The 24,007-nt window shown below is 39.1% G+C and overlaps 1 protein-coding gene across 1 annotated transcript in view; it reads right to left on the bottom strand.

The window, feature by feature from the left end:
* The window catches only part of GARS1 (glycyl-tRNA synthetase 1), a gene marked incomplete at its 5' end in the record, with an annotated part of 39,857 nt that extends 16,090 nt beyond the window's left edge, over positions 1-23,767 (bottom strand). Inside the window, 10 exons of the mRNA XM_082846141.1 lie at positions 3,294-3,458; positions 4,813-4,975; positions 7,603-7,752; positions 9,862-10,007; positions 13,359-13,435; positions 14,152-14,240; positions 15,433-15,574; positions 16,603-16,705; positions 17,597-17,698; positions 23,546-23,767. Of these exons, the coding sequence (XP_082702267.1) occupies positions 3,294-3,458; positions 4,813-4,975; positions 7,603-7,752; positions 9,862-10,007; positions 13,359-13,435; positions 14,152-14,240; positions 15,433-15,574; positions 16,603-16,705; positions 17,597-17,698; positions 23,546-23,767 (1,359 nt within the window). The remainder of the gene's footprint in view (positions 1-3,293; positions 3,459-4,812; positions 4,976-7,602; positions 7,753-9,861; positions 10,008-13,358; positions 13,436-14,151; positions 14,241-15,432; positions 15,575-16,602; positions 16,706-17,596; positions 17,699-23,545) is intronic.
* Between the last annotated feature and the right edge of the window lie 240 nt (positions 23,768-24,007).

Genomic DNA, 24,007 nt, shown 5'->3' with positions numbered 1-24,007 from the left:
TTCTCATGAATACTTACTTTTGCCTTTAATCAAAGGAGTTTGGGAAAATTCAACCATCACAACTACTAAGCTTTCCAAGAACAAGCTACCACATGGGGTATTTCAAATAAAGAGGCAAATATAAAACTCATATAAGCTCAGAAACCCCAACACTTAACAACAACAAAAAAACAGGAATTAAAGAAAAAAGCTTAAAAACATGTAACTTGATCATTTGACAGTCACTAAAGATGTCAACTAGTATATCTATGCCCTTAAACATATAAACATGCTCATTATCATTTTCTAAAGATGTCAATGAACATATTTATGTACTGAAAGGTGACACTACAAAAACATGCCTAAGAATGGTAGACAACAACTTTGGGATCGTGGTTACCTCTGAGCAGAGAGAGGAAAAGGGTGGAACGTTAGCTATATCAGTAACTTTTTTATTAAAAAAATAAAATATGAAGCACACAAAAAGAAAATATTAAAGGCTTTAAAGGAGTTCTCCCCTCTCCTTCGAAGTCTGTTACTTCGGAGCTTCTGGTTTTGTTTTAGTCCAGTCTTCCAATGACCTTACACAAAACACTGTAGCCTAATCTCAAAGCTAGGCCCACATTTCTGTTTTTAAATTTTTTTCTTAAATTCTTTTAGATTTAGGTATAATTAACATATAAGATTATATTAGTTTCAGGTGTACAGCATAATGATTCGACATTTGTATATACTGCAAGATGATCACCACAGTAAGTCTAGGTAACATCCGTCACCACACACAGTTACAATTTTTTTTTTCTTGTGATGAGAACTTTTAAGACCTACTCTCTAAGCAAATTTCAAATATATAATACAGTACTATTAACTATAGTTACCATGCTGTACATCACATCCTCAGGACTTATTAGGCTCACATTTTCTGATCTCTCATCCTTGAGGGTTTGGCCACAGCTCACAGTGACACTCAGGAAAGGATGAGCAGGAATGCAGTAGGGTTTATGAAAGCAGTGTAGCACAATGGTTAAGAGCAGGGGCCTGGAGTCAGATAGCCCTGGCTCACATCCCAGCTCCACCACTCACTAGCTGTGAGACTCGGGCAAATTACCTAACCTCTCAGCACTTCAGTTTCCTCAGAAATAGGACCAATGTACAGAATCACTGTGAGGATTACATAAGATAATAATACACTTAGAACGGTATACAGCCCTTAACAGTTCCAAATATTAAATGAACAAACAAATGAAATGTAGATTCAGGATCTAAATTGAGATAGCAAGAATTTGTGTCCAGGACTTCCCTGGTGGTGCAGTGGTTAAGAATCTGCCTGCCAACACAGGGGACACGGGTTTGAGCCCTGGTCTGGGAAGATCCCACACACCGCGGAGCAACTAAGCCCGTGTGCCACAACTACTGTGTCTGAACTCTAGAGCCTGTGAGCCACAACTACTGAGCCCACGTGCCAAAACTACTGAAGCCTGCGCGCGTAGAGCCTCTGCTCCGCAACAAGAGGAGCCACCGCAATGAGAAGCCTGCGCACTGCAATGAAGAGTAGCCCCCGCTCGCCGCAACTAGAGAAAAGCCCGCGCACAGCAACAAAGACCCAACGCAGCCAATAAATAAATAAATAAACAAATAAATAAAATAAAAAATAAATCTATTAAAAAAAAGACTTTGTGTCCAGTTTAGCTTGAAATCTTCTCATACAAAACAGAAAATAGTTTATTGGCTTAATTTGAAAATGAAAAGAAATTCCAGAAAATGTAATACACTTTGAAGTTAATGATCACCTACAATCCAAAAATAATTACCACTATCATTTTAGCATATGTCAAGTAAGCTTGTGAAGAAAGTAAAGTAACAAGAAAAACCTAACAGATTCTTTCCTAATTCCACAAAGGAAAGAGAACATGTTAAAAACAATATCAGTAACAGCCACTACAGGTATATGCATATCATTATGCATGTACACATGTGTATATGTTTGTAAAGCATATAAAATTATCTTGAATAGGGGTTGACAAACCAAGGCTCATAGGCTAAGAATGGTTTTTAGATTTTTAAAGGGTTGTTAAACGAAAACAAAAAACAAAACCCCCCAACCAAGAAGAGAGGCAACAGAGATCCACAAAGCCTAAAATATTTACTATATTTACTAAAGAAAACATTTGTTCATGCCTGATCTAGAAAAGAGACATGAAACACTTCTGGGGAGCATACAATAGGAAGTTTCCCTTTCTACACAACACACTTAAGAATTATTTTTTGCTTTCTGTTTTACAAAAAAGGGTCATCATTTTTTTAATGACTTTTATTTTTTATTTTATTTTATTTTTTTTTAACATCTTTATTGGGGTATAATTGCTTTACAATGGTGTGTTAGTTTCTGCTTTATAACAAAGTGAATCAGTTATACATATACATATGTTCCCATATCTCTTCCCTCTTGCGTCTCCCTCCCATGACTTTTATTTTTAATTAAAAAAAAATGTATCCATTAAAAGGAAGTCACTTTAAAAAGTAAAAAGTGCAACCAAGGACATGTGGGAACCACGGACTCCTGGGCTAAAGTCTCCATATGGGTGAGAAGCCTCCCTAGCACCAAACGAGGGAGACGCCAGAAGGCTCTTGGCCCCCTTGTTTTGGATGCCACCCTGTTCCCCCTGCCACCAATGCAGGAAGCATCTCCTATATCCAAATGCCTTTCAATCCTAAGTTTCAGCACTAATGTTCATGTCTGAGGGTTGGGGGTGGGAAGCAACAGTGAAGAGGTAACCTGGAGGTCTTCTCTGAATTATTATTAAATACACAGAATTTGAGAAAAGGTAGTTCCCACACAAGAGATCAGAATCTACTAGTCTATCCCCCAAATCTACCAAGTAACTCTCGAAACTAAGAGCACTATGACCTTCTTTACTCAGCCTCACCACCACTTCCAACGTTTGCCGGGGTCCTTGTCAGGAAGAAGGCCACCCCATCTTAGCTGCACTCAGGGATATTACCAATCACACTGCCCACACCAGGAAAGGACACACCAGCACTGCCCCATCAGTGGTCTTCTCTCGCTCTCTCTCACTCTTACTCTCTCTGTAAAAGCCATCCCAGTCTACAAAGGGCTTCTGGGACACAAGAGTAGACCCCCACTTATGAGAGCACAGGGGGGCAACTACTTTTTCCATTTAGCTCAGGAAGAAATCTGTTTTTTTCTTTTTGTTCCACTCTGACATGAAGCACACAAAAGGCAACTCTGATATCCATGCTTCTAGGTTAACAATGTGAAAATCACATGGTAAAAACCATTGCATTCTACTTACGTAGGATGTTTTGGATTCGGCATCCCAACAGTCACAGGCATAATGGGCCATCTCATTCTCCATGTGCTGTCGGAAGCGGAGCTTATCTGGAGATACGCCAACCTTCACGAGGTAGAGGTAGATGCGGCCAATGAAATAGCCTAATACTGAGTTGTTAATCACGCCCTAAAAATAAATGAATAAACAAATAAGTAGATAAATAGGCAAGCATCACGCAAGCAAGCATAGAGGAACGAACAAAAACACAAACATTAATGCTTTTGAAGGCCAAGGTACCATTTTCCATCGAGTTATTCATCATCTACTGAAACATTTTTGAAACACAAGGTAAGCCAATTTATCCAGCTTTCAGAACAATCTTAAATACCCAAAATGTGATCTTGGCTATTTTCAAAAGGTTTAACTGTCAAGATAACAAGCAGATAATAATGGCGTCATTCAAAATCTTTCTACCATATTCACTGGGTCAGCAAAAATTCAGCCTAATACCTCACACCTTCTAAATCTACAGTGCTAAAAATGACATTCATAATAATGGTCCTAAGGAATTGTAAATATATTCCTTCTGAATTAGCAAAAGTCATAAGACATGTTGAGGGGATTTTAATGTACTCTTACCCACTGAAATTTGTGAATCCCATATAGTACATGTAATCTTATATTTTTAGTACAGAAGGATCTTAGAAATCGTCTAGCCCCATCTCCTAGTCCCTGAAGGGCTCTTTTCTGCAAAATAACTGACAAGTTATCACTCAGCCGCTACTTGAATATTTTCAGACAGGAAGCTCATTGTTCCCAGGGCAATTCATTCCCCTCTTAGGCAGCAGCTACTGTTGGAATGTTTTCACTCACTTATCTCTCCAAGCAAATGATCAGAGAAATTCTATTACAGGCAAGGCCTTACCCCAATTGCTATGGGTAATGCAGAAGAGTTTAAAATCCAGAGGGCTGGGCTTCCCTGGTGGCGCAGTGGTTGAGAGTCCGCCTGCCGATGCAGGGGACGCGGGTTCGTGCCCCGGTCCGGGAAGATCCCACATGCCGCGGAGCAGCTAGGCCCGTGAGCCATGGCCGTTGAGCCTGCGCGTCCGGAGCCTGTGCTCCGCAACGGGAAAGGCCACAACAGTGAGAGGCCCACGTACCGCAAAAAAAAAAAAAAAAAAAAAAAAAAAAAAAAATCCAGAGGGCTTGCTTTCTGTGAGTCAAAATGTCTCCCCCAAAGTAGTAGTATATATACTGTTAACAGTCAGATTGACGGGGCACAGTTCAAACCAAGAACTTTTTTCCAAGTGCTCTGCTAAACATATTTTTCATGTTAGCCCCAATGGTCCACACAGTGGCGTGTTCAGGTAATTTCCTCCCACTATAATAGTGTGTAATAAATACTGTATAAAAACACATACTGTATCAAAATAAAATGCCTGCCGAAATACAATATTTTGTCATCCAGTACACAGAATTTGCTAAGTGCCGAAAACCTGGAATAGGTATAATCTAAATTAAGTTACCTATGGAATCTTACCTGTTCAACAGCATCTCCTAGGCGCATTTTCTGAGCAGACTGTCCGCTGACCTGGGCTTTCGCTGAATACAAATACAGGTGGAGGTCTGCCACATTCTGGAACTTGGGATGGTCTTTCTCACTGGGATCTACAAAGTGCTCAATTTCTGCCATTGTGAATTCTCTGAAAGCCAAAATATAAGGGATAAAAGTTGCACACTTCACTACTATAAAAGACAATAAACAAAAGCCATTATTTTCAACTTCATTCTACAATGATATAGAATGATATGGAAAACAGTTTTAGAGAACAGATTGATACAGTTTTTTAAAGTTAGGAAAACCTGAGCGAACATCAGACACACACAAAAAATGGGATACTGAATAATGGCTTCCAAATAAAATGATTTTCCTTAAAGCATTAGCAAGTCTTTATAGACGTACACGAAATGAAGTCCTGATTATTTACTTTTCATAGAATGGGAAATTAAAAGTGAATTGAAATTATCCTTTAGCTTTTATAACAGTGTGATTTCTTCCTTTTTCTTGCTCTGAACAAGTAAATGACTGCTAATGGCACCATACAGCTGGTGCCTTGAGAGTAGCAGCTTCTCAAATAAAGTGTTATTCAAGGCAGAGGACATAAGGCATGAATTGAACAAGCTAACATCAAGCTAACTGCATAATGATGAAATAAGTAGGCACACAGTAATGGTTCCCCAAAGAGATTTCCCTGAATGGTAATTTAGTAGCTATTGGGTGGAAAAGAGTTTTAAGTTAATTTTAGGAATCAAAATCAAGTCTCTCTTCTTTAAAACACACACACAATTTACTAGTGCACTTTCATGATTATCTCAGATGTTTAAGAAGTAATGAAAAATTGCTTAAATGGCTCCTAAAAATACATGAAATGCATTGCAAAAGAGCTTTGATTTTTTTTTTTCAATTTTAGTTTTTAATGGTATCCCTTATTTGGTCCAGCACCACCTATGTCTTGTCTTTCAACAGCTATCAAACATTCTGTGCGCATAGAAATATGAGAGAGAAGCATGATGTCTGTCTTCACACAGCTTCCAAGTGGGATGACAGCAACAGAACATCTAAAATAAGGACCTTGTCCAGAATCCCCAAATCATCTGCTGCCAGTCTTTCCATCTGTTCTGGAAGTAATCGCAGCTCAAAGACAGGAGATAGAAATCAACACTAATACTGATTGTATCAGCTGTCTGTTGTCTTTGAGTTCAGAGAGTCTACCTGGAACTCTGGAGATATAAAATAGACACAGGACTAGAAGACAGAGCCAGCCAATCAAAATAAAATTTAATTAAAAAAAATTTCATATGAACAATCCAATGCTCCCAACCTAAATCAAAGGAATCATAGTTATACAAAGACGTATCACCTGATAACTCTATGTCAAGAAGAAACGCTAAACAAACAAGTCCTAGCCCTACCATGAAACAAAAGCCATGGGGACACTGACTCGTGGAAGGATGAGTGGATTTCTAGCCAGGATCTTGCAGAGGCACATGACAAAACCAACCAAAATCCAGATGGAACACTTTGAACTGAAAGTGACCAAGGAATAAAATGTCAGGAAGCCCCAAGAGACTTTCCCCAGTTAACTCCTGGGATTGCTCCTCTGTTCTGAGCTGGGTTTGCTATTTACCACTTCTTATTCCACAGGCCCCAGGTTTTGCCTTACTTCACGGTCCTTTATAATCATCCAACAGCTACTCCACTTGATGTAAATCGTCTCCAAAACAGTGGCTTTAGACAAGCTCAGTCTCACACAGCTTCCTCAGTATTCTGAAAGCATGCGTGCAGACACTACTGGGACAGAGGGGAAGCCCAGAAGCAAGACGAGAAGAGATACGAAGAAACCCAGACACTGAGAAATAAAACAGATTTAAGTCTGACAAGTTTTTCATTGTTACAACACCTAGTTAAAGTTTAGAACTATCTCTTCTCTCTGCAGCAAGGTCCAGGAGGGTCCTCCCCACTCCATTTCTCTAGGCTGTGCAAGCTCCTTCCCCATGAAGGTCACTGGGGCTGTGGGAAATACTTCTGGAGTCTAAGAAAGTTAAGTTTACCTATATATCCTATTTTTATATCGAATTTACTACCTTAAGAGATGATATCAGTAAGAAAATGTATAGAAATCTCAAAAAACTTAAGTCATAAATATCTAAGTCATAATAAGTTTCTAAAGAAAAACGTAACTCAGAAGTGCCAGGATGCCTTCCTGCACATTCTGGATACACCTGATGAAGGGAGGTTATTAGAATAGAGACAAGAGAGCATCTGAACTAGCATAGATAGCAGTAAGCTTGCTAGCTGGACACTGTCATAAAGGTGCCCCAAATATCTGGAGGAACACCATCTGGCTCCCTCACCCCAATACCAGCAATGCCATCTGCCCTGGACACCTAGAATGGCCCTCCTGCCCTAACCATCACTTCCTCCCCACCTCATCCTACATTCATCTATACCACCACCGCCAGAAAATGCCTCGGTGTAGACAATCAAGATCTTGCCATCCTCAAAACATAAGATGAACAAGGAGAAAAGATCATTTTGGATCAGATGTGAAACTTCAGCTATTCTTCACCCTCCTTCCTTTCCCTTCAAGTCCACTTCAGTCACTCAAAACTGTCCATCATCCCAGAGATTACATTTGGAGGTAACAAACAAACAACAAGTATATAATCACGTAAGAAGGAAGAAGGTTGTTGAAACAGCAAGCTTTTGTTTCCACTTCAATGCCAAAATCATTTACTAATTTCACCAGAAGAATAACATGGGCAGTACCTGACTCGGATCAGTCCAGATCGAGGGGAGATCTCATTTCTGAAAGAATTTCCAATCTGGGCCGCAGCAAAAGGCAACTTTCCTTGGTTGAATTCCAAAAGTCGTTTGAAATTCAGGAAAATCCCCTGTGCAGTTTCTGGTCTCAAGTATCTGGAAATTTAAACAAATCAGTCTGTTATAAAGGAGGAAATTATGTGTTCCAATAAATCTGAAATTCTAGATACAAATCCTAAAAGTCCTAAATATACTATCTTCACACAAAGCTGTATGGGCCCTAAAAATAAAAAGAAGTTTTCGAAATAGAAATTTTCCTCAGTAGCAAACATTCTCAAACAGGTAATAGAGAAGGTATCAGGTGGCTGGCAGGGCAATACCACTGTTAGACATGTCATTTAATTTCATCACTCCAGTGAATCACACATGACCTCTCTTACAATATCTCTAAAACCTCTGATATTCTCCTGACTAATCATTTACTTTGGAGGCAGATGACAATTTTAGATCCTTTTGAAAATAAAGTAAGTATATCTCTGCTGTTAACCTACATATTAAAGCATAACCGTGGAGCTAAAAAGAAGCCGGTATGGGCTGACAGTTAACATTAGAGCTCGCTCATCACAATCATCACACCATGGCAAGCAATTTTCATATTTTTCATATCATTTTTTTCATATCATTTTCTTCTTTGTACCCAGAGACACAAAGACATAGAGAAGTCCAGAATGATCGACTCTTTGTGGTACTTTATATCTTCAGCCAGAGGCCCCTTTTGTATTTCTCCACATTTCAAAAAGTTACAGTCACTCAAATACACCCTGAGAGCCATTGTTTTCTTCTCAATTTCAGAGACAATATTCTGGGCAAAACATCACATAAGAAAGCGCTCCCAACAGCCTACTTCAAAAGAAACGTTTTATGAAAACAACTTTAAAGTAAAGAAAAATTAAAATTTTACTCTCGTCTCACTCTTCTCTTCAACAACTCTTTTCATTTTGTGGTTTTTATCCACATATAAGTATAGTTACAGTTAATATGTATATTTATTAAGTAGAGTGTACTAAATTATACTTTATACTTTTGTATTTTCTAAAAAAATTGTAAAATTTTCTCATTATTTAACAGTTGCAGTGTATTCTACTAAAATAAACTACTTTACTATAATTTATTTAACCGTCCTGAAATTATGGGATAAATAGGTTATTTCTACTTTTCATTTATACACTCTTGATAACTATAGCTTCCTTTCCTTTCAGTTATTTCGTTAGATAAATTCACAGGAGTGGGAAGGCAGGTCAGAGGGCATGGCCCATTTTATGACTCTCTGTATGTATTGCCAAAATGAAAGGTTCACCCTTGGCCTCTTTCCACAAAATATCCTAAATCAACCCACTGTCTTATTAAGATAATTCCAATAATACATTCTGTCACAATTAATTTTTATTATTCTTTAGCTTCTACTCCAGGAAATATGATCTATCTAGCTTCATCCAGCAAAACCCATCCTCTTACCCTAAAATGAGACCATGAGAAAAACATCTGAAGCTATGAAATGGAATACTTTGACTAAGTTTGTTAACAATGGACAAGGAATCTGGACATACCGATTCTTCTTCTGAATCATATTGTAAACTGTTCAGGTTTTCTTTACTCTATCTGTGAAAACCACACTTTAGCTTGAATCAACAAACTAAACGTATCCTGTCCAACATGGTAGGTCACTAGTCACATGTCTATTTAAATTCTTAAAATTAAATAAATTTAGAAATTCAGTTCCTCAGAAGCACTAGCCCCATTTCAAGTACACAACAGCCCCATGTGGCTAGTGGCTACCATACTGGACAGCAGATGATAGAATATCTCCACCACTGCAGAAAGCTCCGTTGGGCAGTGCTGATCTACAGCAAATGGTTTCCAAAGTCTCCTTCGACAGTAAGTTCAATGTCTTTCAAAATCGTTCTTCAACCCTCTCTCCTGCCCTATGCAGCTAAAACTACAAGATGTGATGATCACAGACTTCTGTGTTTATTTTGTGACCAAAAAAAAATCATCATATATACTAAAAAATAAAAACTATATTCAGAAAGAATTAGAAGAAATAAAATTTAAGAATACATCTGTCCTTATTTCTCCTTAATATATTTGTCTATACTTTCTACAAATCACTTTTCAAACATCTTCCTTCGTGGCTGATATTGATATTTACCTTTTATTACAAGTAATTTTAATACCTTCATTACATAAACAATAAGTGATACATACCCAGGCATGTTTCCTCCAGGCCCAATGAAGGTCTTGAACATTAAGTTAAAAGGCACTGGAGGGGAAAGATCATTTCCAGTAGTGGGGGATTTTACATTATAGTTCACAAAAAGATCCCCCAGTTCTTGCTGTCCATAGTTATCGAGCTAAAGAATACATCAAGAAAATGATTAGTGTAAAAGACAGAAAAAACAAGGCATACAATAAAGTATTATATATAAAACCCCATCCATCATTAAAATTCACCCAAAATAAAACCATCAGAATTAACCTAACCTTCAAGATATTTACATTAAACCCATAAACAGTTTATACTCTTTCCATTTACCAACAGAGAAATGGAGTATCTTTCTGGGACCGACCTAAAATTCACACACATACCATTGAAAGATACAACGAAAGATAAGGTAAAATGCCTCTTGTTCAATTATAGTAGTTACTGGTTGGCAAGAATCCGAATCACATAAATAAGTTTTCACAGTTGAATTTTACTACTCTGTACACTTAAGAGCCAGGTGCACTTCCCTGTCTATTAATTAAATGTGCATGTAACTTTCCTTTCCCACCAGATATTAAGTTCCTTGAAGGTAGAAGCCGTGTCTTATTCACTTCTGCATTTTCCAGGGCACTGCACATCCTATACATTGATATCAATGCCAAACCCTCTAAAATGATATATGAGCTCCAATTCAAAACCTTCAAATGACTATGACAAACCATCTAATAGTAAAGAATATTTAAAACTTAAAAAAAAAATTTCTAATAGAAATAAAATAATTAGATAAATCAACTAATGAGTGATGGCACGTGGGGTCAGAAAAACCAGGGTAAATCACCCAACTCTACCACTTATGGGTTGTGTGATTCAGGATCAAGTTCCAACCTAATCTCTCTGAGCCTCAGTTTGCTTATCTGTAAAATGGGGAGAACAGATTCTACCTCACTTCTTAACCACAGAGGGTGAATCAATGCCTTTTATTTATTTTTTTTAAATTTTTTATTTATCTATTTATTTTTGGTTGCATTGGGCCTTCATTGTTGCTCAAAGGCTTTCTCTAGTTGCGGCGAGCGGGGAGCTACTCTTTGTTGTAGTGCGCGGGCTTCTCATTGCCGTGGCTTCTCTTGTGGCAGAGCATAGGCTCTAGGTACGTGGGCTTCAGTAGTTGTGGCGCATAGGCTTCAGTAGTTGTGGCTCGTGGGCTCTAGAGCGCAGGATCAGTAGTTGTGGCACACGGGGCTTAGTTGCTCCACAGCATGTGGGATCTTACCGGACCAGGGCTTGAACCCATGTCCCCTGCATTGGCAGGTGGATTCTTAACCACTCTGCCACTAGGGAAGTCCGTCAATGCCTTTTATGTTTTTTTAATTTTTTTTTAAGTTTATTATTTATTTTTGGCTGCATTGGGTCTTTGTTGCTGCGTGCAGCTTTCTCTAGTTGCAGCAAGCAGGGGCTACTCTTCGTTGCAGTGGGCGGACTTCTCATTGAGATGGCTTCTCTTGTTGAGGAGCACGGGCTCTAGGCGCATGGGCTTCAGTAGTTGTGGCTCGCGAGCTCTAGAGTGCAGGCTCAGTAGTTGCTCCACGGCATATGGGATTGTCCCAGAACAGGGCTCGAACCCACGTCCCCTGCATTGGCAGGCGGATTCTTAACCACTGCGCCACCAGGGAAGCCCCCTCAATGCCTTTTAGATAAACTATCATGCTTCATAAAGCTAACAAGGAGTCACAGGCACTAACAGGTCCAGAAAATGCCATTATGTGCTGAAGCAACAGATTGCATCTCTGGCCAGGGAATCCACTGAGGCCATTTCTGAGTATCAGGCCGTTTCTATGGGTTCCTAACATTTCACTAAAGATTAAATTGACAGCTATATACAACTGACCCTTGAACAACACATAAAACTTATAGCTGACCCTCTGTAACTGCAGTTCCCCTGCATCTGCAGATTCAACCAACCACAAACCGTGTAGTACTGTAGTATTTGCTACTGAAAAATAGCAGAGTGTAAGTGGACCTAAACAGTTCAAACCCACGTTGTTCAAGGGTCAACAAATGATACGACATGGCAAATCAAAACCCAAACTGTTCTCCTGGAACACGTATCTGAGATGAAACAGAAAGTGCTCAAACTATAAATTATGACTTAACAAAACAACCAATTACTTCCTGTCTCTGACAATTTATTTGGAAATGAACAAAACTGTTAAGATCAAAGACACTCAAAGACATGTGCACACAAAACCTTAATAAGTCTAAAATTCTGAACGGGAAACAGAATAATTTAAGGGTAATTTGAGGTGCTTTTCATTTCTTCTTTCTTATAAAGGTCATACCTTTGGAAAAGGAAGGAAATGAGAAATGAGGGTGTGGCCATAACAGTATCAAAGAACAAGAATTGATTTTCTAAATCGTGAGTAACAACACTAAAGCAATGAGCTTCAAGCAAGGGATAAAATATACTTCACAAGGTTCAAAATAAATTGGCAGATGAGTCAATAGCCAGATTAAGAGGTTTTTCAATTTAAATGAGGAAGGAGAAAATTTCTCAGCTAATGTTGGAAAGCTAGATACCACAGAGGAAAATCAGCATGTTTAAAAAAATTAGGGCAACAGTGGAGAAGTATCCAGTAATTTTCATGAGAGAAAAGCAGAGTTAGAGTCCTACATTCAGCCTCATTTATATACCAATGTAAAGAAAAACTATATAAACACAGCACTGGTTGTTGTTTTCTTTTATCCAAGGAAGTAAAAAAAGTTTAAGAGGTGAGCCCTGGTGGACCTCATGATCAAATATGGTGCTGGAGAAATGTACTTTGCTTAAAAGGATGGATGAGGTGAGAAATCAGCAACATTCACATACAGGCATGTTCAACTTCCTGGGGCAAAGGTGTGCAGTTTTCATCATATTTTTAATGTAGTATGTGACCTAAAAAAAGGATAAGAACTACTTCTGATATAGAAGGTATTTCTGCACTTGGTAAAAGTCAGAATAGATGATCTCAATGCCTTTCCTAAAACTTGTCAACTTTAATACAAGTTATAAAACTAAAGGTCTACAGGAAAAGCAGGGGTCTGCTCCATCAGGTTCTAAAAAGAAGCATGTAGTCAGGGACAGTGCAACCAGAAGCAGATCAAGTGGCTGATGAGACAGTGCTCATATAGATATCTGCCCTAAATCTCCACACTGAACGCTATCCATCATTAGACACTGTCCTGGTTTTTGCTATTAAATCCAGAAAACTGGTTTCCAAGGAGAGAGAACTAATTTCACGCCTATTTACATTGACTTGCTAGTTTGACAGAAATAAAGGTTAGCCACAAAAGGCTGACAGAGAAGAAAATAAAAATGCAAAAAGAGATGATTTGAGGGACAGAAGGTAAACTCTCCTTTTTTTACTATTGTGACCAGGTCAGCACAATATGGAATTCAACAGTTATCAAATGCTGAAAGACAGACAGCACCTACCTGGGTTACTGCGATCTCTCAAGTACTCACCTGGGCCAAGACACTTTCCATCTCTGATTTCTTCTCAGCAGAACACTTCTTATCAGACATCAATTTCTGTAAATGAGCTATATAAGAACAAGTATTAGTACATGTCAATTTCAATCAATGGGAAAAAGGACAATGTACTTTTTTTTTTAAATTTTATTTATGTATGTATGTATGTATGTATGTATGTATGTACGTTTGGCTGTGTTGGGTCTTCGTTTCTATGCGAGGGCTTTCTCCAGTTGCGGTGAGCAGGGGCCACTCTTCATCGCGGTGTGTGGGCCTCTCACTGTCGCGGGCTCTCTTGATGTGAAGCACAAGCTCCAGACGCGCAGGCTCAGTAGTTGTGGCTCACGGGCCTAGTTGTTCCGCGGCATGTGGGATCTTCCCAGACCAGGGCTCGAACCCGTGTGCCCTGCATTGGCAGGCAGATTCTCAACCACCGCGCCACCAGGGAAGCCCCAGGACAATGTACTTTTGAGTTTCAATGTTGGGCAGGTAAAAAAACGAAACTAAGGATAATGTTCTTAATTTATATGAATCCCATGGTTGATTTTACAGGGACAGTCATGATATTGTCTTGATTCTTTCCATGACTTAGAACTTCTAATTATCTGTATATAACTTTCTTTTTCAATAAGAGACTTGTTCTGTATACTTAAGATCTGTGCACTTTACTCTTTATATGTTATGTCCCAAGAAAAAATTTAAAAACTTGAGAAAAAAGTTTAATCCAAACCCTTTGTTTTGATCAATCCTACTTGAAAGGTTATTTATCTGAGATGAAGGACCATACCTTTCAATAGATGGTCAGCACGAAAACACTCTCCATTTTTTACATCTTTCACCATGAAGTCAGCAAATTTGTCTACATGGCCAGAAGTCCTAAGTTAATAAATGCCAAGCCAATTAGTCATTTTCATACAAATTAACCCATAAACTTTACCTTATAAGACAATCTCCCTTCTATATATTTATCCAAAGTTTCCATCTGTATATCTGAAAGATGGAAGCTCCCATATCTATTATGATATATCCCATGGTAGATAAAAATGTACACCAAAGAAAATTCTTCCTCAAATCTATTCCCACCCTCTCCCCAACTTCTTCCTCCCCTTAGGAAAAAAAATACTAACTAGATTACACTTTTCCACAAATTGTCATAAAGTCTGTGCTACTTTGCAGAATCAATAAATCCATGCCTATCCCATTATTATTACTGATCTAAGCAAAGGCCAAAACCATGGGGAATTTGACTAGCCAAGACTTTGTGATAACTCAGTATAGACACTGAACCTTAAGGAAAGAGTTTTCTGCCACTGAAACCTGGTTGGACACTGGCATCACCTCTGTACAGCTATTAGTGGGGCAAGTAGTTAAAGAATAGGCTGTCCTGATCCATCATCAAGAATTCAACTTGTTTTAATTGGCTGAAATTAGGAGAGAGCCTAAACTACACAAATAGCGAAAAATAGCTCTTTAACAGGCAGCATTAAATGAACTAAGTGATGAGATACAAAATGTAAGAATTCCTCTTTCAGTTTCATATTTGAGAAATCCTGACCTGCTTTCAACAATGTTGGTAGGAATAATCTAAATTTCTGCATTGAAACATCAATAAAAATAGTAGCATTTGATTTACAATATATACACATCTTTGCCCAGAGCTTCTATGAATTTATACTAAGGAAATAATCAGGATATACATAAAAACTCATCTATTGGGATGTTCAATGTAATCAAACATAAGAAACAACTTAAATGCCTACCCTCATGCACTAGTTGAGTAAATTATGGCACGTCATTAAAAATACTTTAGAAGAATACTTAATGATATAATGTTCACCTATATTATGTGAAAAAAAGCACTGTGCTACTAAACGCACATGAACTTAAAAAGACAGAAAGGATAAATACAACATTTTTAACATGGCTACCTGTGGGCAATGAGTATATATTTTCTTTGTTTTTCTTTATTTTCCAGATTTTCACAATGAACATGGGTAGTTTTTTTGAATCAAAAAGTTACTTAAGTATGCATATTCAAGAATGTCAACCCTCAAAGTAGAGACCTTACTTTAAAACTGGCTCAGGGGTGAGCATGGTGCAGTCAATCTCCAGAATCTGTTCCTCTTGGATAAAGTGCTGCCTCCATGTCTGAATAATATTGTTTTTCAAAGCACATCCAACTGGTCCAAAATCATAGAGACCACTAACACCTGCAAAATATGACAGGAAAACGGGTACTCTACCTTGTCACTCTGAACGAATCAAAGCAAGCAGATGGGAGAAACTGATACTTGTAAGACTTCACATACTCCCTAAAAATGTATTCAAGTCAACACTTCAAATCCCTTAACACTGAAGCGCCTTATTTCCAGGTAGCTGACAGAAGTAAAACTAAAATGGTCTTACTCCATTAACTGCAGTATTTCCATATTTGAAATTTCAAGTAGGATTAGCAAAAAACTAAAAACAAAAGAAGTTCCTCCATATGTAAGAAACAAAATGAAAAAGCAGATTATAGAAATTAGAAAATAATTTGCTGCATCAGCTGAATAACAATGATCTCAAATTTTAGCACCCAATTCTCTAATTTATTCTTGGGTATTTGAGCCACTATTTAAACCTCAAGAAGTAAGACATTTAGAGATCTGCTCAGACTAAAACTCAAATCAAGTTTCAGTGGCAAAGTACTCAAAGTCTAATATTGTTGCAGTAACCTCTGTTAACTATGAAAAATATCAGTGAATTATACTCGTCTACATAAATTCATACAGTGTTCAGAAAGATGTAGAGATTTATCTGCATAGCCATGAAGAACGTTTTCTCCTGGCAGTTGCCATAATGAATAATCTAGAAACTATGGTTTACCACTGCCCTTGTGGGGAGCGGCACAGTACAGTCAGCCAGTGCTAGAATGGCCCTCTACTGCTCTCAGGTCTTCACTGGCATTTTAAGAAGGGTCTGATTTGTACATGGACACATCAAACAGTTAATATCTGGGCCTCTCCAAATTCCCTAAGTCTTAATGGAAAAACGCTATCTCCAAAAATAAATAGGGTTGAGGGAAATAAGAACTGATATCACGCCAAATGAATGACTCTAAACAAATGAAAGCAAGATATCTATCCCCTGCTTTGTGTGACCTGAACCTATTAGATATCAAGCAAGCTGTGGTTTTGATTTAAGAACAATATTAAAGCCACTAACAACACAGTTTTTCTTTCTCTCATTAATCCCCTACCTCCATAAATAGCAAAAGCTTGATCGTAGAAAAACCTCCTCTTCAGGGTATCTTCCATTTTCGCTCTGTCTACAACATCATCTTTGGGCTGTAATGCTAGCTCCTGTAAGGGATTTTTAAAGAGAAAGTATGTGATTGAACGAGTGAGTGGGAATTTCAATTTATACATGTGAATTTACTTTTTTCCTCAGCAGAATTCACTATAAATTTATCAGACAAGATTTTGATACCCTTAAAACAAAAGAAACCTTAGGGTTTTTTTCCCCTTTGAGTTACAGAAAAGATACTTTTAATTAATTATTTAGGAAAGTATACGATCATTTCCAAGATTACAAGACTAAGCTTACTTAGATGCAGATACTGATAAGCAATATCTGAATTTTTAGTGGATCCCTGTAGCAAAATAGCGACTTAAAACTCCAAACAGGAAATTCCCTGATGGTCCAGTGGTTAGGACTCGGTGCTTTCACTGCCAGGGCTGGGTTCAATCCCTGGTTGGGGAACTAAGATCCCACAAGCCATGCAGTGCAGCCAAAAAAAGAAAAAACTCCAAACGATTTCAGTTTGTTGATGGGACGTTTATAATTTGAAAAGTTTGGAAGCAGGTATCAGGTGACTAGAACTTTTCCTTAAAAGAAAATAATTTAAAGCAGCATAACCATTATTTGCAGGTATAGGAGAATTCATAAAGAACACAATGCCTTCCAGGGAAATTCATGAAACATAACCAGTCTAGGATTTGAGTCTGGGGGGAGAAGGGGTAGGTCAGGGTTGAGGAAGGCTTTGTAGAGAAATTTTGAATTACACGTTGAAAGGATGAAGAAGGAGTCTGCCAAGTAGAGGGGGAGGAGAGGAAGGCATACTGGATAAATAGAGATAAAGCAAATGTTATTTGTTCAGAAACTTTTCTAGGTCTCTCCTGCCCAAAGAGACTAAATAAAGATAAACAATCCTATACCTACTTACATTCCTTTTTGAGGATCCTGAGACTCACCTTTGCTTCCAGAACCCTCTTCCGGGCTTTGAGCTCAGCTACTGCTTTGTCTACATCGACCTGGGGTGCTTTATCTTCTTTCAGTTTTCGCACAAGATCTCCCTAGCCAACAAAGAGAATCTGTATTCACAACTGGTTTCAGAAGTCAAGAAAAGTTAGGAATGGGTTTTTAAGCATGCCTTTTAAAAAGTATCCGTGTAAGAATGAGGAAATTCAAATGTTTATTATGTGAAAGGTCATTATGAATAACTGTAGGTCGTTGCCCTCAGCATTCATAATCTAGCAGAATATCCAAATACAAGTACATAAATAACTATGCTTGCAGGGTGATTATTACTGGTGTGTTTGCTTGTTTTCTTTGTGGGGAGGAGACAGATGGTGGAGAGAAAAGCATTGATAAAAAGTAAAGAGCAAAAAAAAAAAAAGTAAAGAGCAATATAACTACTGAGAACACAGAAGAACCAATAAATAGACTACCCTCTCCTTGAATCCCTCTCCTTTCTTGCATACAAAAAAATGACTATCTTAGTTTTCCGCTTACTTCTCTGACCATTTCTTCTCAGTCACTACTGGCTAATCTTCCTCTGCCCTTTATTGTTGGAATTTTTTCCTTGCTACTTTCTTTAGACTACTTTATTCACTTCCAACAACCCTGTACAGATTTTATTACAGCAATGTGGTGGAATAGGCAATCTGAGAAAACAAAACACTATCACACGGTCTGGGAAACTTCAAGATGAGAAATTAAAGTTATCAAATTAATAGAGCCCTTGGGTGCCCAACAGAAGCAACTGCTCTCTAAAGGAGTAGACCTTCCATAGGCCTTTCAGGATTTTCACAGATTAGGGTTACCAAAATAATAAGCACTAAACTCAAAATTTAAAAATCCATGAGGAAAGAAGCCACCATGTGTGAGACTCAGCAGAAATGACAAATAACAAAATTAGATCCTTTAAAAGTATTAGAATGACCAAATATACTTTTTAGATGCTCAAGATGTTTAAACTAAAATAAAAGGAGGAATCAACAACATGAGCAAAGAACAAGAGAATATCAGAAACAATCAGGGGACTTGAAAAAGAACCACACAGATGATCTGGAAATAAATCACTGAAGTTCAAAACTCACTGGACAGTTTAAATAGCAGATCAGACACAGCTGAAGAGAGAATTAGTGACCTAGAAGAACGACCTAAAGAAATTATCTGTGGATAATTTCCATCCCATGGAATGTAGCAGAGAGACAAAGTTGAAAATACAAATGAGGTAATGAGACACAGAGAAGAGAATGGAAATGGGATAGATGTCCTCCTTATTCCCCTCTGTACTTTCAAACTAATTCCTCTTTTCTCCTTCTAAAACTCCAGCTCCTTTGAGGAGCCTGTCATCAACCTTTCTCCCTGTTGTTGATATTTTCTAAGCTCCTGCCTATTTTCCCTCATTCAATGAGTCCCCCTCTCCTGCAATTCATTCTACTTTAGAATGTCCTAGTTAGGAGGTGAAAAAGCTGTTTAAAATGATCTCAACCTAGAGCCTAACTCTGCTTATATACCATGAGCAGAAATCAATACCTGAAATCACCCTATCAATTGATTGGCTTCTTTATTTACACACATTTTATCTGTCCCTGTCATTATAAAGCAGGCTCTTTTAAGACAGGAACTCTGGCATGTCAATTCTGGCACTCAAATATTTGTTGCCTGCTATCACAACCTAAACCTAGCACAACGCTAAGCACTTAGTACTTGGTAAATATCTACTGGCTTATTCTTTACTCATTCAGTGGTTCTTTTCCCTTCCTCTACCCGTCAGAACACTTATCTCATAAATGTTCACTGATAGTGCTTTTTGATGGGGATAAGAACCTTGTGAGGGTCTGTGTTCTGAAAAGAGAGTGGCAAGCAGTTCTTTTTGACTGTCTTAAAGAAGTAAGCAAGCAGTTCTTTTGAATACCTACCCTGATGTGTCAAGTATTGGCACTCCCATATTTTCTTTTGGAGCTTTTCAAAGGACACTGGGTAAGCAAGGCCACAAGTAGGTAAAGGTAAAGGTAGGAAGAATTTAAAATTTTTAAAATTAAAATTAGTTTTCCTGAATCATTTTTCTGTCTCTTAAAGTTCAGGCACAGAATCAGGCACACATACATTCAAGGATAGGCTAGCTATCAACAGAAGCAGTGGGAAAGTGAGGATTCCTACACTGAGTTATCATCTCTAAAAAATCTCAGTGAATTAAGGAAATAATTGTGTTTATTTTGAATAATGGAATAATTAAAACCATGATTTATAATGATTTAATTGTGTAAACAAAAGAATTGGAGGTGATCGAAACACGGAAAGTAAGTACTTACGGATTCCTAATTTCTAATTATTTTCTTCCCTCTTTCTTCACCACCAACTATAGTGTGTGTGTGTTCAACGAAACCGATGTGAAACATCATCAATATTTCTAAATTACCTTTAAGAAACATCATCTAGAAACTTAATTCCTGCATAAATTCTTACCATAAAGACATATATTAGAACTAAGAGTCTGTGATTATAAAGCAGAATACTTATTAGGTGAGAAATCACTTCAAGGGATCTTTTTCATGCATCCTTCATATATACCATGATGCATACTCAGTTGGCCAAGGAAAAACAAGAAAACATTTCCTCACCTTTTTAAGATGTTTGGCTTTACACATATGGGCCTAGAAGGTTCTTGTTAAGATTAAAAAGTTAATTTCAGATTTCCAAGTTTTATAACCATTGACAAAAACTTCATAAACTTATCAGTTGTCCTTTGTGGATTAAGCAGCAGTTTTAATGGGCACTCTCAGTTCAGAAAATCAAAGCAGAGAAAAATCCAGGGCTCTAAAATTTCCCAAAATTGAATTTTATTATTGGCCAAAATACTATCAGTTGCTTTTTGAAGTGACAGTCTCACTTCACTCATTTTCCGGAACCCAAGACTGAATAACAATTTTTTGCCAGACATTTTAGAGTGTTTCATTCTTGCAACTCGAACAATCATAAGTGCTCTTCCTCAGACAATCATCATATGTGGGTACGCTTTATGCATACTTCCCATTTAGTCACACAGAATATTAAAAAGATGTGTGCACAAAGGTCCGAATTTAATAAAATTAATAATTCTTATTGGGACTTCCCAGGTGGTGCAGTGGTTAAGAATCAGCCTGCCAATGCAGGGGACACGGGTTCGATCCCTGGTCCGGGAAGATCACACATGCCGCGGAGCAACTAAGCCCATGCGCCACAACTACCGAAGCCCACTCACCTAGAGCCTGTGCTCTGCAACAAGAGAAGCCACCACAATGAGAAGCCCACACACCGCAACGAAGAGTAGCCCCAGCTCACCGCAACTAGAGAAAGCCCGCGCACAGCAACGAAGACCCAATGCAGCCAAAAATAAATAAATAAATATTTAAAATAATAATAATAATTCTTACTGCTTTTTCAAGGATACTCTAAAGCAAAACTGAGGTTTTGTTTTGGTTTTTTTTAAAACATGTGAGAGTGTGGCAGAGAATATAATGACTTTGCTTAGTATCCCTGACTTGATTAGTGCTCAGGGCCAGCAGTTCTACTCACCATGCTTTGCACCATCAGTGCAAATGTCAACACAGTGTAAAATGCAAATAACATTCTTAGTTTTATTATAAAAATGGTTTTGACCTTGGAGACCTCCAAGAATTTGCAGACCACACTTTAAGAACCACTGCCCTAGAGCAATAGTTCCCAAACAAGCTACTCCAGGACAAAGTTTTCACAAATATGCAGTAAAAGGGGGGAAACAAAGAAAAAAAAAAGACAATGTATTAGACCTTTTTTCAAAGCTAAACCTGCTAAATATAAAAGACTGTTCTTTATTCTGAGTTATGGTCTGTCCTTTCTTTGGTATTAAAATACACTTTCTTTTATGAAATGAAAGGGGAAATAAGATGGTAGTTTGTTGATACATTTCAGTCAATCAACAAACCAAATCATTAAAAAACAGCATCCACATAGCATAGCAGATTGGGAAATTTATATGAAATACATATTTATCTGAAACACATGCCACTAACAAGACCAGTTATTAAGCACCTTAAAAAATCCCACTCCAAGGATGCCTTCAACTGCGCAAACTTCACAGTGGAAGTATGTAGAATGAGAAGAAGTGACCGTGTGTCTCATTTCCTTGTATAAGCAAACAAACAAACAAACAAAAAAACCAAGGGAAAAAAAACGGTTTAACTAGATGATCTTTAAATTCCCTTCCAACTGACCCTGGAATCAGTGCGATTCCAAGTTCCAGGTAGTTAACTAATATATGTGTGGTCCTGGAAAAGTACAGAAAAAAAACAAAAACTAACTTACATAAACTAACTTACATATTCAAAAAATACCTTGAAGTACCAAAAAACTAACAATCAAGCCAACATAAACAATACACAAGATAGTAATAACATCGGAAGGCTATTCCATCATCAAAGTTTACTTCGGTTAACTAGTTCCACAGTCTTACTACAGATGGATAATTTGCACTGCAGTTCCAGGCTAACGTGGCAGAGGGAGGGGTTTGGGTGTATGTTTTTCCAAATTAGATGTATTCTCCCTTCTAAAGTGAAGTGAAAAAAAAAAAAGTTGAGAGAGAAAAGACAAAGGAACCACACCTAATTTCATTTGGGAAGGGTGGGTGGAGGGACATGGAGAATAAGCATTCACAGAGCTTTGGTATCAAGAATAAAGAAAAAATTAAGCCCATAGTGAAATTTCAAAATAAAACACTACTGAATCAGTCAGGCTCAAACTAGAAAGAAGTAGATAAAGTGGCAGAATTTGCCGAATTTTCGGCAGCTCTGCCCCAATGAATTATTTCCGAGGGAGGGATCCACCCTCCATAGCTAAGGCAAGTTATTGCATCAGGCGCCCGTGCAGGAGAAACCCATTCGGTGTTCACTACTAGGTCATCAATCCTCGGGGTCCTATTCCGAGCTTTCGGCTCTACCTGACTGGATGTGAGAATCCCTTTGAAATAATCTTTTCCTTGTCCTCCCTAAATTCTGACACTCATGCAGTGCCCTAGGAAAAGAAGGCCTGTATTAAATCACCAAGCTCTCCAGCCCATGAAACCTCCCTCCCTTCCGCAAAATCAAATTTCAAAATGTTCCATACGAAGGATGGCTGACTTCACCGAGTCACTCAGGGACATTTACAGCTTCCCACGTTTACGATCTGAAAGCTCACTCATTCTGGGGAACCCAGAAAAGGTGACAGAAGTGAAGGACGATGAACTCACATTATTAGAGACGAAAAAAAAAAAGTTCAGCACCTCCCCACATCCACGTTTCAACTATTTTTATTTCCTCAACGGACCATTCTGCTAACTAAGCACCGAATGAAGGAAGATGTCAAGGAGGAAACACTATTCAAAGCATCCTGAAGATTAAAAAACAAGAGTCAGGCAGTGAGAAGAGGAGAACCCGCAGCTTCGGCACGTAATTGATCAGGGAAGAATTAGGAATCTCGCCACCCAGGAAGCACAAAGAACACAGCAGGGACTGGAAATCTTCAGTTGAGGCTATTGAGCTAGGACAGGAGGAGAAGCAAAGGGTCACAGATCCCAGCGCCATCGGAGAAGCAAGTGGTACGGGCAGTAACAAGGATTGGGAAGGGAGAACAGATCGCATGAGGAGGGAGGCAGACGTCGAGGGATCCGAGGAAATCACCCCAAGAGAGGGGAGGACAGGGGTCCACCGGAGGGAAGGTGGCCGGCGCACGCGGGGACTTGGGTCCAACGTGGGGAAGGCGAGGAAGATGCCTAGAAACCAAGGGCTTCCAGAGAATGAAGGAGAGGGATAATCGGTGAGGTGGACCGGTGCCCGGGGACGAGAGAGAGAGGAGGAGAAGGAGGGGACCGAGGAGAGGAGAGCCGGGGCTGAGGGGAAGGCGAAGAATGCCGGTACCTGCTGGCGCACCGCTAGCCTGAGAGGTGCCAGCACCTCCTCAGCCCCCGCACCATCCATGCTGCTCCGGGAGGCGGCAGCGGGGAACGAGGTCGGGGCGCGGGCTGGCTTGCTGATGGGCCGGCAGGGCAGAAGAGGAGGCCGGGCCGGGAGCCGGGGCAGCGGCGACAGCAGCAGAGCGGCGCGGGCGGCTCTAAGCAGCGCCGGGCGCAGAGAGGGCATGAGACCGCTGCCCTGGGAAGTCCGGAGGGGGCGGCGGCGGAAGCGGCGCGCGCGGCCAGGCCGGGTGCATGATGAAATCGCCGCGTAAACGCCGCGGTGCGCGCGCAGCCGCACATTCCCCACCCCCGACGCGGCGTTGGGTCGCCACCAGCCGATTCGACACAAAATCCCGGGAGGACCCGGAGTCCCTCAGAGCCCCGAGAGGGCTTACCCCACAGTGGGCGCACAGGAGGGCTGCGA

This window comes from Leucopleurus acutus, assembly GCF_964270905.1.
Source record: "Leucopleurus acutus genome assembly, chromosome: 9".
Classification (NCBI taxonomy): Eukaryota; Metazoa; Chordata; class Mammalia; order Artiodactyla; family Delphinidae; genus Leucopleurus; species Leucopleurus acutus.
This window is presented reverse-complemented; position numbering and strand designations above follow the sequence as displayed.